The sequence below is a fragment of the Heliangelus exortis genome, chromosome 14, assembly GCF_036169615.1.
Source record: "Heliangelus exortis chromosome 14, bHelExo1.hap1, whole genome shotgun sequence".
Lineage (NCBI taxonomy): Eukaryota > Metazoa > Chordata > Aves > Apodiformes > Trochilidae > Heliangelus > Heliangelus exortis.
In genome coordinates, this window is record NC_092435.1 from 18,344,195 (window position 1) to 18,359,082 (window position 14,888).

Genomic DNA, 14,888 nt, shown 5'->3' on the forward strand with positions numbered 1-14,888 from the left:
GGACAGCGCATGTCCCCTGGCCACCCCTTGCCACCCTCAGCCGCCCGGTCTGGGGTCTGCGGACCCCCGGGACCCCGCTGCTGGGGGGGGGGAGGGGCGGAGCACCGCCGGGACCCACGCATGGGGGTGCAAAGCAAGATCGGGGGGGAGGACCGGGGGGGAGGACCGGGGGGCGGGCGGAGCCGGGGCGGGGCCGGGCCAGGGCGGGCGGAGCCGGGCCGTGCCGGGCGGGCGGCGGGATCGGGGCCGTGCTCGGCGCTCGGAGCCGGGCGCGTCCTGCCGCCGCTCGCCCTCCGCGGCCCCGGGAGCGGCCCCGGGAGCTGTCCCGGTTGCGCCGCGGTGGCAAGGAGCGGGGGTGTCCCGGGATGTCCTCGTCGCCCACCGAGGAGTGCCGGTCGCCCGTGGGGCTGGACTGCTGCAGCTGCTGCCTGGACTTGGCCAACCGGAGCGGGCTGGAGGAGGGGGCCGGCGCCGAGAACAACAACCTGGGTAGCCCCACCGTGAGCAGCTTCCGGCAGCTGCAGGAGCAGCTGGTTCGCAAGAACCTCAACACCGACAAGCTCAGTTCCATCATGCGCCAGGACTCGCTGGAGCCCGTCGTGCGGGACCCCTGCTACCTCTTCAACCAGGGCATCTGCAACAGGAACATCGACCAGACCCTGCTCTCCATCCTCCTGCTCTTCCACAGGTGAGTCTCGCCGAGGGGCTGCCCGGGTGCGAGGTGCTCCCGGAGACACGTCCTCGGGGGCTGGCAGCACAGGGGCGAGACGTGGGACCTGCAGATCCCCCAGGCTGGCAGGGGAACACGTGACACCCTGGGGCTGGGGACCCACGGGACACGGGAGGCGAGTCGGGTGGCAGCGCTGGGAGTCTCTAGGTGGGGAGAAGCACGAGTGGCTGCGTGTGGCAGGGAGCCCAGCCCGCCTGCCGTGGGTGGTGCCAGCCCAGTCCCTGCATGTGGGTCCGGATGGCTCTGCCCGTGGTGCCCAGCCGTGCCCCTCTGCTGGTGCCTTGTGTCTATCTGGGCAGTGACAACAGCCTCCAGCTGTGTGTCTTGGCCCCTGGACTATCTGTTCATCTCCCTGGCTACCTCTTATCCACATGGACATTGCCTGCAGGGGCATGGACAGTGTCCAGCCTCAAACAGGAATCGTCCTCTGTCCTGCATGCGGAGGGTCAGCTTGTCACTTGGGAAACAGCCATGCTGCCTCAAAAGCCACCCTCAGAGGTAGCAAGAAACTGGGTAGGGAGCCTGACAGTCCTGCTACTGGGTCCTGCTCTTTCAGCAGTTTCCCTGCAGTAAATTGAGTGGAGAGAGGTTTGACCTGGGTGGTATTTCCCATCCCTGGAAAGTGACTTTGGCCCTAGCCAAGCTGTTCCATCTTGGGGGTGGTCTCATCTATGTCCTCGAGGTCTGGGCTCGACCTTGCCCAGGTCTGGGGCAGGCAGGAGTGCAGTGTCCCTGTGCCCCTGCTCCAGCGTTATGGGCAGAGGAGGCTGAACAGTGCTCCCTGAGGCTGCTGCCCCATAGGGTCCCTGGCCCATGGAGACCCTGGGATGGAGAGGGAACAGAGCTGTCTCAGGGCCTGCACTGACACCTCTGGCTCTGCACTGGGGCTGTGGGAACAACAGGGTGCAGCCTGTGCTGGGGGCTGCCAGGCCTGCTGCTCCCTAGCTCATCCTTGGAAAGCTGGGCTGAACCTGGGGGCCTTGCAGAGGAGGATCTGTGTGTGGCTTCAGCAGGCAGGATGCATCCCCTCTCCTGGGGCTGAGAGGACGTGTGGCCCTTGGGTGCAGATGTGGCAGGCATCTGTGTGCCTGAGCGGTTCCTCCTTCGTGGGTGGGGTGTCGAGCTGGTGGGGTGCACAGCATCACCCACGCCTTTGCAGACACCTCGCTGTGACCTCCCCGCCTGCACATGCACCTGCAGGCGTGCACCAGGGCTGCACACGAGCATGCAAGGTGCCTCTCGCTCCCCTCAGAGGTTGGGTGGGCTCACACGTGGCTGCCCCACGCGTGCAGAGCACACATGCCCGCTGGCCCCATCCAGTGTCTCAGTGTGAGCAGCAGCTCCTCCGGAGCCATCCTGGTCCCAGACGCTCCTCCTGCACTTACATAACTCTGAGCTGCCGCTCAGGTGGGAAAGGAGGAGCTGGGACACCCGCCAAGACACCCGGCACCCAGTCACGCTCCAGGCTGCATGGCCGGGGGGAACCCACTGAGCCGGGAGGAAGTCAGGAGCCAGAGGTTTCCCCGGGATCGGGGAGGCTGCAGCCAGTGGGCACCATGGGTGGGGAGGGGAGAGACACTGTCCCCAGCATGGGCTGGGTGTCCCTGCTGTGCCAGGGACCTGTGGGTGAGGTGGGAGATGTGGGCACTGCCTGCTGCCTTCCAACCAGACCCTGCTGGGGCAGGGCCCATCATGCTCCTGGCAAGCATCAAGGTGCTCTGCTGAGGCCAGGAGCAAGAGGAGGAATCAGGGGAGGGGGGCCTCTCCCATCTGTGCCCCTCAGTGCCCCTCGCTGTGGTACCCAAGCCTATCCTCCGTGCCCTGGTGTGTGCTGTGTCCCCAGAGGCTCCAATCGTTCCAGTTTGTGGCATCACCCCCTGCTTCCAGGTACCCAGTTGCCAGCCTGGAGACAGTTTGGGTGATCCCCCTCTAGGTCTGGGTGGCATGGCGTGGGAGAGCTGGGGGGCACAGCCCCGGGTGCTGCAGGCAGGTGTGCCCACACCTGTGTTTGCTGTTGTTTTGCTCCAGCCTGAACTTTCTCCTCCTGGGGAATGAGCCAAGATACCCAAGAGGTGATAGCATACAGAGCAAGGGATTGTGGGTGTCAGAGAAACACCCCGATAACAGGCCTGATAAGGGCACCCTTCCTGCTGGCACCGGGGAACCCAAGCAGGTTTGTGCCCCTTGTTTTAGATGATGTGTTCCTAGACTGGCACGGGAGGAAAGGGAGGTCATGTAGATGAAGATGCTTGTGTGTGGCCCAAGTCCAGCCTGGTATGGGAGGACCAAGCAGCTGCATCTGGAGTCAGGTCTGGCTCTGGAGCTGTTGGAGACAGTTTCAGCCCATGATGGATCAGTCCCTGGGCTTGCAAGTCAAGGTCAGATCAATGCTGGGAGCCTTGGACAACTTATGTTCAGCATTTCCAGCCTGTCTCTGGGGGCTTGCTCCTGGCTGGGTGGTCCCTGCCAGGCCCTCCATGCTTTGTCCTTGCTGCAGAGATGCCATGAGGGATGCACGAAGTTAGGATGTTCTGGACCAAATGCCTACAGGGCTGATGTCCTGCAGGAAACCCTCTGGCTTGGGTTCTGTGTGGAGTCCTGTTCAAAAGGTTGTCTCCACTCCATGCCCTCACACAGGGTATCGTGACCTGCTCTCCTGGGCAGCATCAGGGGTCCAAACTGGCGCAGAAGCACCAGGTGTAGGGTGACAGCTACCGCCGTGCTGGCTGGGTGACACAGCTCCTCCCTGCAGCTGTCATCACTGTGGGCGGAAAAGTCTCTGCTGTCCCTCCACAATGCCACCCAAGACCCAGGCATCAGCCCCACCATGCATGGGCTGGGGAGAGCATTCCCTGTGAGGGCATGGCCCCTTCCCCAGGGCTTTGGGGTTTGAGGGGAGAGCAGCACCCCCGGGGTGCCTGCTGGTGTGTGATTCAGGCAGGGCCCTGCCTGGCTCTGGGGTGGGGAGCAGAGATATGTGCCAACCTGCTCACCCACACCGACCAGCCCATGCTAGCTCTCCTGGCCCAGCCTCTTCTGGATAAGATCTTGCAGCCCAACCACCCCATTACCCCTTCCTGCCCTGGGCAGTCAGGGGACATTTCTGCCAGGCCAGCCCTTCTCCAGGTGCTGTGGGACCTGCTGCTCCACCCAACAGGGTTGGCAATGACCCACCCCTTGGTCTGAGACATGTAAAGGGGCAGGGGGCTACCTTCCCCTTGGTCCTGGGCAAGCCAGGGGAGGCAGGGGAGTGCTGTGCTGCCCTGGGGGGCGGGAGGATGGATCAGAGCAGGAGAAGCCATCAGAGCAGGAGCTGCCCAGGCCAGGGTGGCAGGGTGGCATTTGTGGCATGTCACCATTTGTTCCCATCCGTCGGGTGTCACTTTGCAGCAGCGATGCAGGAGGAGGGGACGGAGCCTGGGCCCAAAGGGCACCCTAGTGTGGCGGGGCTGGGCACACATTCCTGCTGTAGAGTGGGCGGGGGCAACAAGGAGGCATTGACAGAGAGAGGGCCTGCGGGGAGCACGAGTGATCGTGGGAGTGGGGTGGGCGTGGGACCGGGGAGCCCTCCCAGCCCCAGGGCAGTGCTGCCCAGGGAGGGGGCTGCAGGAGCCACCCTCCTCCCTCGGGACTGATGCACTGGCTAGTTTTTTGTTTTGCTGTGGTGGGACAGCTGCACATGGTCTGACCCGTGTCCTGCAGCGTGGTGTGTCCAGCCTCGTGGAGCAGCAGGGTGCTGGGGAGCGCTCGCTTTGGCAGCAGGAGTCCTGGATGCGGGGAGCAGCTGACCTTGGAGTGCCCTAATCCTCCCACCACCCCAAAGATGCCTGGCAGCCAGCTTGCTCTGCCCACCCTGGTGTCCACTGCAGGCATCTGCCATCCCGGGATCCCATCCCATGGCCCAGCAGGCTTCAGGGCAATGTTCCCACAACCAGGCTGGCAGGGGCTATTGGCCTGGGAAGCCCAGCAGCACCAGGCTTGGCCATGGCACACCGTGCTTGGCAGGGCTGTTAGCAGTATGTGTCACACTGTGTACAGTGCCTGTCCCTGCCTGCTTCTGTGAGACCCAGTTCACCCCAAGCAAGGAGACTCCCCAGGAGAGTCCTGCTCAGCATCTCCAGTTCCTTGTGGTGGAGCCATTTGCCCCTGGCCACATGGCAATGGCCAAGGGGTCTTGGCACAGCTGAGATGAAGCCCAATGATGCCAACACCAGCTGCACAGAAACCTGTCACCTCAGCCCCCTGTGGCTGCTCAGATGCTGCCTCTCTTCCAGGGCACATGCCGAGCTCTGGGCAGGCAGGGTGTCTGTGTCCCAAGGGCAGGCAGGTAAGGGCAGTGCCACCCCACAGGGTAAATGCTGGCCAGGATTTATTTCAAGCTTTGAACCTGAGGTGTGGAAGAGGCTGGAGCAGGCTAGAGGGGTCTTGCCCTGGTCCCAGCACCATTACCCCCACTCATGCCAGCATCATGGAGTGACTGAGACCCCATTTGCATAGGGTATCCTGGGGATGTGAGGGCTGGAGAGGCACTAAAGGCTGCAACCTGTCCCAAAACCATGCTTTGCTGATGAGCTCTGAGCTATATTTATCCAGGTGCCACACATTGCTGGCCTTGGGACAGGAGTTCGTCATCATCTGTCTGAGTGCTTAGAGATATATATATATATATGTGTATGTATGTATGTATATTTGAGGGGCTTTTGCTGCGGAATGACTCTCATGGCAGAGCAGAAGCCCTGGGCCCCTCCATGCCTAGGGTTAGGATGTGATCCTGTCCTCAGCACCCCCTGCCTGTGACTCCCCTGGGGGCAGCAATTCTGCCCTGCTTGGGCAGTGGGGTGGCCAATGCCAGGGGCCAGGGCAAGACATCCCCACGGCTTCACGTGAAACTATCCTGGTGATCCTCTCCTGGCAAGGAGCAGGACTGCTTCGGGCAGTTTGGAGCAGGGGACTGTCAGGTTGTCCCCAAAGGCTGGCACAAGGCAGTCAACAGCTGACAGCCAGGGCAGCGCCGCAGGTACACGTCCCGCCAGCAGCTTATTGTCATTCCTGTTGTTATTGTTCCAAAATGTCAGCGAGGGAGGGGTTTCAATGAAGCGTCCCCAGTCTGAAATGCCCAGGATTCTTCGCAAAGGCCAGGAGGGGTATTAATAACCAACTGGCTCTGCCGAAGCTGCGCAACCCCAGCGCGTCCTTGCCTGACCTCTCCCGAGTGGCTGGCTCCGAGCTGGGCTCCTTCCTCATCATCACCCCCACCCACCGGCTGCGCTCCTCTGCGGGGTCCAGTTCCGCCCTCCCCCGGGAAAGGGGAGTTGAGGGAACCCCCCGAACATATCGCCATTGGGCCGAGCAGGAGAGCACAAAGCTCAGGCACATTTGGAAGGGGAAAGTGAAGGATTCCAGGGTGTCCTTGGACTTAGGTTATTCCGGACGGGAGGAGCAGCCGCTGGCTGCACGAGGTACCGAGGCGCTGCCCTCTCGCAGCCTCAAGCACCCTCTGCCCGCTCATTGTATAACGAGCTGCCTGCAATTAGCGATCCAGACAGCTGCTGCCAGCGCCCGGCCTGGCTGTCGAGCGCCTCTGTCGAGGCAGAACGATTTCTGCCTGCAGATGCTGGAGGCCCTACCCTGGGGTCCCTCTCTGGGGCCGGGGATCTCTGGAACAAGCCGGGCCTGTGCCAGCCAGGGGCTCAGGGTTCGGCCGGCGGCCCCCTGCCCACCCTGCGCTCTGAGGCTCCAGGGCACTGCGCGTCAAGGTGGCTGCGGGTGTCCCTTCAGCATCACGGCCACCTCTGCTCTGTGCCCAGTTCCCTGGAACCGGACCGGAGAAGGGCAGCCGGGCCCTGGGGATGATCCAAATAGATCTACCCGAGCTGTTACGGTGGGCTGCGGAACGGGGACAGTTCAGAGACTGGGCTGGAGAGCTGCGGGGCCGGGCAGGGCTAACCCAGGGAGGTGATAACACGGAGTTTAGTTACGGGACTCCACCCCGCAGGGCCCGTGGGTGTGAAACACTTGCTCTGTGGACAGATTTGTGGGTGAAATCTCTGCGGAGGGTTCGTTCCACCCATCCTCCCTCCCTGGGGCTAGGCATCCCCCATCCGCGGGTGCCGGGAGCGTGGCCGAGGCTGCCTGTGCTCCCCCCCGCCGATCGCCTCGATGCTCGCGGGAGCTCCCCGGGGGCTTTTTTGATGGGCTCTGCCGTACCTGACACCTTCCCCCCAGCGTGCTGCACTGTGGGGGGAGCCGGAGTGCCGAGGTTTGCTGCCCAGCCCCTGGTAGCAGCGTGGAGACGGTGTCAGCAGATGCAGGCGAGGCGGGAGGCTGGGCTACGCGGTCCGGGGCTGATAACAAGCGGATCAGCCCTTTTTTCCTCCTCCCCTCCTACCCCATCGTGCCTGGGGAAGCCGTGACTCCGGGGGCTTCCCATGTGCAGGGAGGGCTGTGCCGGAGCCGGGTCAGCCCTCACCTCCCCTCCTCGCACGGCTGCAGGGGGGGTGAGGGGTGGGGGGCATGGGAGGAAGAAGGGGGACTGGTGACAAAGTTAGAGAAAAGAAAAATTGCAGCTCTCAGCAGGCCGGCTCCGGGGTGTGCGCTCGCACGCCAGAAAACACAGAACTGGGAGTACAGCCAAGTACCTTTATCGGAGGAAGCAGGCAGCCCAACAGCTGGACATGGGAGCCTGCCAGTGCTCTCCCCGCCTGCCCCACGCTGCCTTCAGCCCAACGGGTTGGAGGAGCTCTCGCTGCAATCCTTGCCCATGCCCTGTGCCTGGGGGCTCAGCTGTGTCCCTACCTGCATCTCCCAACATCCCGCAGGTCCCTGCAGCCCCCGGGGGTACAGCAGAGTACACAGTTGCCTGCTTGCCCATGGGCAGCCCCTGGCATTACCTCTCCCTTCCCAGCACCAGGATAGGGCTGCTGGGCAAGGCTGGGGGCTCCACTAGACCTGTCCCCCACCCAGCTCTCCCCATCACTCCCACAAGCCCCCGCCATCACCCAGCTGGTCCTGGTGTCCCCAGTCCCCTTGGCCACAGATGCAGGATTTCAGGCTGTGAAAGGCAAAGTTTTCTTAGCTGTGTGTTTGCAAGCAGTGGCTTTGCCTCTCCCCCTCTGTTGTGACCCCCAGAGCCATAGATCTGGCTCTGCTGAGGAGCTTGGGCAGCTTTGGCTCTGCGCCTTTCCCGTGTTGCTCTCTGAGGCCAGGCAATAAACATTTCCCACGCCTCGGACCCTCTGCAGGGCCTTCCTCCCATTGAACAGGGTCCTTGGGAGAGGGCAAACCCAGAATGCTGCCACGGAGCAGCCAGAGCAGGTTGGAGCTGCGGAAAAGCAGGGGCTGAGGAGCCAGGGCTGCTCCTGCCTCCCCCCAGGCAGGACAAGGGCATCCTGCAGCCTGTGGCACTGCAGGGCCTGGCACGGGCTGGGTGCACAAGGCTCTGTGCCACGGCACAGCTTATCCCTGGGTCTCTGGGGATGGGGACCCCGGCAGGAGTGTGGGGTGCCAGGAAGGAAGAGCTGACCCCATCCCCGTATTTCTTGCTGTCCTGTGTGCCAGCCAGGCCTGGGCCTGTGGGGGCTGCAGCCCTTGTCCTGTTGCAGAGGAGGGAGTGTTCACTAAATGTTGCCCTGGTGACCAGAGCTGTCACCTTGTGGGCTGGGCACAAACCCTGCAGGGCCATCACTGGGGGTGACACCGTGAATGGCTGGTGTCACAGCCTCTCAGTTTTTTTTCCCCCAGAGAGCACCACAATTAGTGTCACAATTACACTGTATGGCAGCTTCTGTTATTGTTCCCAAAATAACCACAGGCACAAGCTGGGCCCTGCCTTATGAACCGGCCCTGTCTGCACACAGAAGGCAGATGCATCTCCCATCCCCATACCTTCTCCTCCAGCCTGCTCCAAGGTGCCCATCACCATGGCTTCTGGTGCCAGACAATACCAGCAAGTCCATGGCCCCCTGCTCATTTGGAGGAGCAAGGAGGGATACTTCCCACCCTGTTCTGCTGCTGCCAGGCCCCCGGGAAGATGAAATGGGGTGGTGGGAGGGGAAGCGGATCCCAGCAGCACTGCTGGAAGGGGGCCAGCAGCCCCCAGGGCTCTCTGCAGGGCCACCGGCAGCTGGGAACGGGCTCCCTGTTGCTTGGGTAGTGGTTTGGGCAGGCTGCAGGGTCTCCTGTGCAGGCCCCAGAGAGAGCTGAGTAAAACCTGGGGGTCCAGCAGGGTGCTGTGAGCTGTGGCTCCCACCTCTGCAATGCCAACGGGGCTGCAGGGGGGCTTTCCATGGGCTGGGGGTGCTCCCCCCCTGCAAAGCCATCTGTCTTCACCCCACTCTGCCGGCACAGTGCACATGTCTGCAGCAGTGTGAGTCAGGGACAGGCGTGTGTGTGCAGGGGGTGTCTGCAGTGCACACACACCCCTGCAGCGCACACACAGGATGCACCAGTGTGCATGCAGGGGGGCTGTGCCTGCAGGATATGCGTGCAGGATGCACGAGCACATGTGTGCTCACAGGGCGTGCACATGTGTGCAGCGTGCGTGCCCGTGTGGGCTGGAAGATACACGTGTGCAGGGAAGGAGTGTGGGTGTGTCCCTGCGTGTGCAGGGTGTGCACATGTGTGTGTGCGTGCAGGACTGGCACGTGTGCACACACATGTAAGTTTCTAGGTGTGAGCAGAAGCCACCTCCTCCTGAGTGAGTGTGTGGGCAAGGGGCTGCAGGGCGTGGTGTGGTGCCAGGGGGGCTGGCAGCCCCTGTGCCTGGTGTGAACTTTCCCGGCAGAGCTGGCTGCCTCAGGGCTCCTCACTCATTGAGCACTGGGATGGAAAGGGAAAGCAGAACCTTCTGCACCTCCATCCCTCACCTCTGCGGGGGCTCAGGGCAGCACCCTTCCCAGCCTTCCAGCTGGGGAGCCCACACCCTCAGCAGTGATGGCCATAGACTGTGCAGGGCTGGGAAAGACCCCAGGAGGGATGGTGGGGAAGTCAGGAGCTTAGTTTGGTTTATTTTTGCAATGGTCTCAGCTCCATGGGAAAAATATCAGTGATGGCAAAGCTGGAGCAATTCCCCCCAAAGCATTTCCCTGCTGGGAAAATTCCCTGTGTTTCCCTGGGCTGGGCCAGGTCTGTGGGTGCTGCAGCACTGGAGATGAGGTGGTGGGGAAGCTGAGGCACATCTGCCAGGGCTAGGGGCAGTCTGGGGCCTGCCCACCCTATCTCCCTGCTGCTGCCTACCACTCTGCAGAAGACAGAGGCTGCAATGGGAAACTGATTCATGGGACCCCTGGTGTGGGTGGCCTGGGCTTGTCCTGGCTGAGGGGACAGAGCTGTGTCCCGGGGGATGTCACCCTGCCTACCACCAGCCACTGCGGGGACAAGAGCACACAGAGCTCCTTTCATCTGCCCAGGGAGGGGGGCAGCTGCCCTCTCCCCCCTCGTGGCTCGGGGTGGCACACTGGCCCTAACAGCCCCTGAAAGGGACGATTGAGCAGGGCTGAGGTCATCTGCCCCGCGTGTTTACCCCATGCCTGTGGCCCGGGGATGTGGCTGGCACCCGGGCTGTCTCTGCCACCAGGGCTGTCCCTGCTCCCCAGGCACATCCAGCATCACTGCTGGGGCAGAGGAGCTGGAGAGGGGTCCCAGGCACCAGCATGGCCTTCCAGCCGCCATACTCCCCGAGCCTCTTCAGGAGGAGGGACTGGTGAGTAGGGCCAGGCACGGGCAGGGTGGGGGTGACAGGCGCCAGCCCCCCTGCACAGCCCAGCCCAGCAGCCCTGCATGGGCCAGGCTGGCGCATGCATCAATGCCCCCTGCAGAGGGAGGGACGAAGGGGTTCTACACGTGTACCCCTGGGGAGAAGAGCCTCTCCCATGCACAGTCTCACCCCTGGGGAGGAGATGCTTTCTTGGGGCAACACACAGGGTGCCCATGTCCTTCACTGCTTGGGACATCCCGGTCCTCCTCCTGCCCTGGGAAGGGGGGGTGTAATTATCTGAAGGGCAAGCTGGGAAGACCTTGCTCTAAGCAGTGCACTGTGCCTCAGCTTCCCTGACGGGGAAATACCCCTTCCCTGAGGACTGGGCACAGCAGCACAGCTACCATCAGGTCACACCCTGTGCTGGCACCCACCAGCCAGGTGCCAGGCACCTTCAGCACCCTCCACGTCAGGGGATTTGGGGTCTTCTGCCTCATCCCTGGGGTTCACGTGCCCCTGCCAGCACTGATGCCTCCTCGGACGCCATGTCACGGGCTGTGCTGCAGGGTCTTGCTCAGCATCAGTGACCAGACCCGCCCCAGTTTGTGCAGGATGAGCCAGCAGGGTCGGTGGCCACGGGTGCTGAACAAAGTCCCACTGGGTGCAGGTCCACAGGGCAGAGAGAAGTCCCGAAGCTGATAGGGCAGCCCAGGGGGGTGCAAGCCGACCGCCATCGCTTGCGGTGGGCAATGCAATCCCCCCCCCCAAGACCTCCTCCCCCCACCCCCGCGTTGGTAGGGGCGTTTTTGGGCGTCGTTCCCTGCACCTCGCCTTATGCGCATGTCGCTCTGCGGCTACGGTAGCGGACCCGGTGTCATTGCACACGCGTGTGCCCACGCGAAGATGCGCAAGGCCTAAAGTGCCCTCTCCATCACTGTGAGAAACCCCAATCTACCTCCGGGCGCAGCTTGGGGGGCAGCACCGGGCTGGACCCGCGGTCCCGCTGCACTCCCGGCCGTGTCCGCGGGGCGGCCCCCCGCTCGGAGCCGGTCCCGGAGTCGCTCGGTGCCGGCTTATGCAAGGGCGGGGCGGGGCGGTGGCTGCACCCGGGCTTGTTTTGTACCCTGAGGTTTGTTTTTCACACTGGTTTTGTTTTTCACTCTCGTTTTTGTTTTGCAGTCCGGTTTTGGTTTGCACTCCGGCCCTTGTTTTGCGCGCCCGTCTTGTTTTTCAGTCCCGTTTCTGTTTTGCATGCCAGGTTTTGCTCTGCACGCCCATGGCTACCCTTTTCCCTTCGCACCCCCTTTCCTTCCCCTGGCACCCCGGAGGGTCCTGCTCTGCGGGGCGCACAGCCCAAATGCAAAGTCTGCTTCCCCGTTTTCCCAGTCCCCTCAAGCGGGTTTCGCCCCCTGCCCCCCCTCTCCGCCTGCCCGCAGCTGAGCCTCCATTCTCCTGATGTGTAGGGGGCACAGGACAGAGGTGCAGAGGCGTCTGGGTGGAACGCTGGGTGCCAGGACTGCGGCTGCAGCACATGAGGGGTGCAGGAAGCAGTGGGTGTGTGGATTGGGGGGGTGCAGAGTAACAAGGACGCAGTACTGGGGGGGCAGGCGCCCTGCAGTGGGCGGGGGACACGTTGGGATGGGGTGCAACTGGGAGGCGCTGAGTTTCGCAAGTGGGGTACAGTGGTGCCGTACCGGGGGTCGGGATGCAGCACCGGGAGCAGTACCGGGAGCTGGGGGAGGCCTTGTCGTACCGGGCCAGTCCGGCGCGCGGCGCTGTGGGGCAGGGGGCTGTCCCGGTCCCGCTGGCACCGCCCGACGGGGCGGACGCGGCTGATATAAAGGCGGGCGGCGAGGGGAGGAACCGGAGAGTGTTCTGGACGTTCTCGTGTGGTCGCGTAGCTACCCTCAGCCATGAGCACCGGCATGTACCAATCTCCCATGGAGGTGGCTGTCTACCAGCTCCACAACTTCTCCATCTCCTTTTTCTCCTCCCTGCTCGGGGGCGACGTAGTCTCCGTGAAGCTCGATAACAGGTAGGGATAACCCCGCGACCGACCGCGCCCCCCTCACACACACACACACCCCCGCATTGCCCCGGGGGAAGGGGGATCTTGTTGTCCCGGGAGAGCCCGCTGGAGGGGCCCCGGGGGCATTGTTGCTCCGGGGGGTTCCGCTGCGTTAATCCCCAGTGAAGAAAGCGTGTTGCAATGTCCTGGTGCATGGATCCCCCGGGAAAAAAAGGGGTTCCTCGGGAGCTCGCTGGTAACGCTGTGCCTCTGTGTTCTCTTCCAGTGCCTCCGGAGCCAGCGTGGTGGCCATCGACAACAAGATCGAGCAGGCAATGGTGAGCCGCACCGCCGTTCCCCGCCCGCCTTCCCCCGTGCACCTCCCCCCACCCCGGGCTGCTCCTGCCTTGGGGAATGTCCCCAGGTGCTCTTGCGTGGGAGAATGTCCCCAGTCCCCGGGTGGCTGGTCTGCCCGGAGAGGGGGGTCTCTGCTCCCTAGCCTGTTGCTGGGCTGAGCAGCTTCTTTGTCTGCCTGCTGCTGGCTGAGCTCATTGGCGCCGGCAGCGCCGCAGTGCGCAGGGAGCCGAGACTGGGGGGGGGGGAACGTGGGAAGGACCCTCCGAAGATGTAGGGGTGACCAAGACAGGTCCCATGGGTGATATGGAACTGCCAGACTCCCCAAGGGGTGGTGGGGGAGCTGGTGGGTGGCTCCTAAGGCAGTGAGACCTGAGTGATGTGGGACCTGAGGGGTGCTGTGGGTGCTGGCGAGGGGGGTACACTGGGTAAGCACCGTGTGCTAAGGGTGGGAGAACAGCCTTTGGGAAAAGCCTTTGTGGCATTTGTCGAGTTGCTGGGGGGTGGGAGTAACCTCTGGGATATTACCTGTCAAGTGATCAATCTCTTTGATCATCTTTTTGCAGGATCTTGTAAAAAATCACCTGATGTATGCTGTGCGGGAGGAAGTGGAGGTCCTGAAAGAGCAAATAAAAGAACTATTGGAGAAAAACTCCCAGCTGGAGCGTGAGAACAGCCTTCTGAAGACGCTGGCCAGCCCTGAGCAGCTGGAGAAATTCCAGTCCCGACTCCCCACGGAGGTCCTGTGCCCCGAGGAACAGAGCCCCGGGGCAGCTGCCCCTGCCCAGCACTCCGGGGCCTCTGCGGTGTAAGGTGGCTCTGTCCTCGGGGTGGGCAGAGCCACAGAACTCTTTCTACTTAATCTCCTGCAAAATTGTTTCCACCTTCATCTCACACGAAGGACTGCCAGACCGCGGCACTGAGCCGTGGACCCCTGGGCATCCCCGGCCAGCCAGCAGAGCCAGTGGCTGTCACCTGCACGAGGATGCTCTTCTGCGAGGGAGACGCAGGCAGCTGACCCCTCCCCACCCAACCTGCCCTCTGCCAGGAGTAAATTGTCAGCCTGCCCATCCCAGGCTGTACTGAAGCCTGGGCATCAGCACCCACCCTGGCAGTGCTGGGCAGCCTTGGCACACTGACGGGAATCCAGGGTTGGAAGGAGCACACGCCGAGCCCTGTGCACTTGCTGCAGTGTGCTGGGGAGGGGGGGTTCATCTGGCACTGCCTGAACCTGGAGGAAGACCGTTGTTTTGTGAGCAATGAAGATTTTGTCCCGCTTGCCACCCAGGAGCGTAATGGAGCCCAAACCTGACTGAGCAGCCATGGTGGTGGCAGTTGCAGCATAGTGCATGGCTGTACACACATCAGTGTGGGGATTACAATGGAAAAAAAAAAGCTTGTTTTGTTAGTTTGGGCATCTTCTGTAGCCATACCAATACATAAAGACCCGCAGGTGCGGTGCCCATGGGGTCAGCTGTGTCCATCTCTGTACACACTCTGAGGGATTCGAAGCAAGACTGGAGGGGCCAGCAGCTGGAACTGGGTGTCCAGCACTGCCCGAAAGAGGGGATGGAGTCACCCCTCTGGCATCCACTGTGACAGCGCTGCGAGGATGGGGACTGCGACGGGCTGAGCTCCAGCCTGCCAGGGTGGAGGGAGCCAGCCAGGGCCTCTGGGCTCCCTTCTTCCCTGGCCAACTCTCTGGGAAGTGACAGGACGTCCCTTTTGACGTCAGAAGCGGTGATGCAGTTGTGTAAATCTAGATAGAAATTGCAATAAACTTTACTTTTTATATAAACATGCGGCCCAAGCTGTGTGTCTGTGGCTGGGAAGAGGGATGTTTTTGGAGAGGGGAGGGAATTAGGTGAGCAACATGGGGAAGAGGCTTGGGTTTGCTGGGAGGGGACAGGAGGGGACACTGCTGCTCCCCAGCTGCTCCCCAGCTGGGAGAACCTAGCACCTCCCATCTTCGAGGGTAGGTAAGTTCCCCTGAACAGCTCTACTTGAGGCAAAATGGGTCCCAGGGACCCTCAGCTTGCAAGTCTTTGTCCTCTGTGTCCTGCTTGTGACCAGGACTGTGCCCAGAGCAGGCTGGGGGAGAT

At 62.5% G+C, this 14,888-nt stretch overlaps 1 protein-coding gene across 2 annotated transcripts; it reads left to right on the plus strand.

The window, feature by feature from the left end:
* The first annotated feature begins 203 nt into the window (after nt 1–203).
* On the plus strand, nt 204–14,584 carry TSC22D3 (TSC22 domain family member 3). Of its 2 annotated transcripts, none has more exons than XM_071757832.1 (3): nt 204–688; nt 12,719–12,770; nt 13,353–14,584. In XM_071757832.1, the coding sequence occupies exons 1-3, from the start codon at nt 366–368 to the stop codon at nt 13,596–13,598; spliced, it is 621 nt and encodes a 206-aa protein (XP_071613933.1). In that variant the 5' UTR covers nt 204–365; the 3' UTR covers nt 13,599–14,584. The 2 variants fall into 2 exon arrangements, with proteins under 2 accessions (XP_071613933.1, XP_071613934.1); XM_071757833.1 differs by lacking the exon at nt 204–688 and adding an exon at nt 12,280–12,459.
* Nucleotides 14,585–14,888: the final 304 nt, after the last annotated feature.

What these genes read in the sequence shown, in the direction of transcription:
- TSC22D3 (XM_071757832.1), top strand. Translation starts at nt 366, where the DNA reads ATGTCCTCGTCGCCCACCGAGGAGTGCCGGTCGCCCGTGGGGCTGGAC. An exon ending in ATCCTCCTGCTCTTCCACAG is followed by an intron (nt 689 to 12,718) that starts GTGAGTCTCGCC and finishes GTTCTCTTCCAG; the next exon opens with TGCCTCCGGAGCCAGCGTGG. An exon ending in ACAAGATCGAGCAGGCAATG is followed by an intron (nt 12,771 to 13,352) that starts GTGAGCCGCACC and finishes ATCTTTTTGCAG; the next exon opens with GATCTTGTAAAAAATCACCT.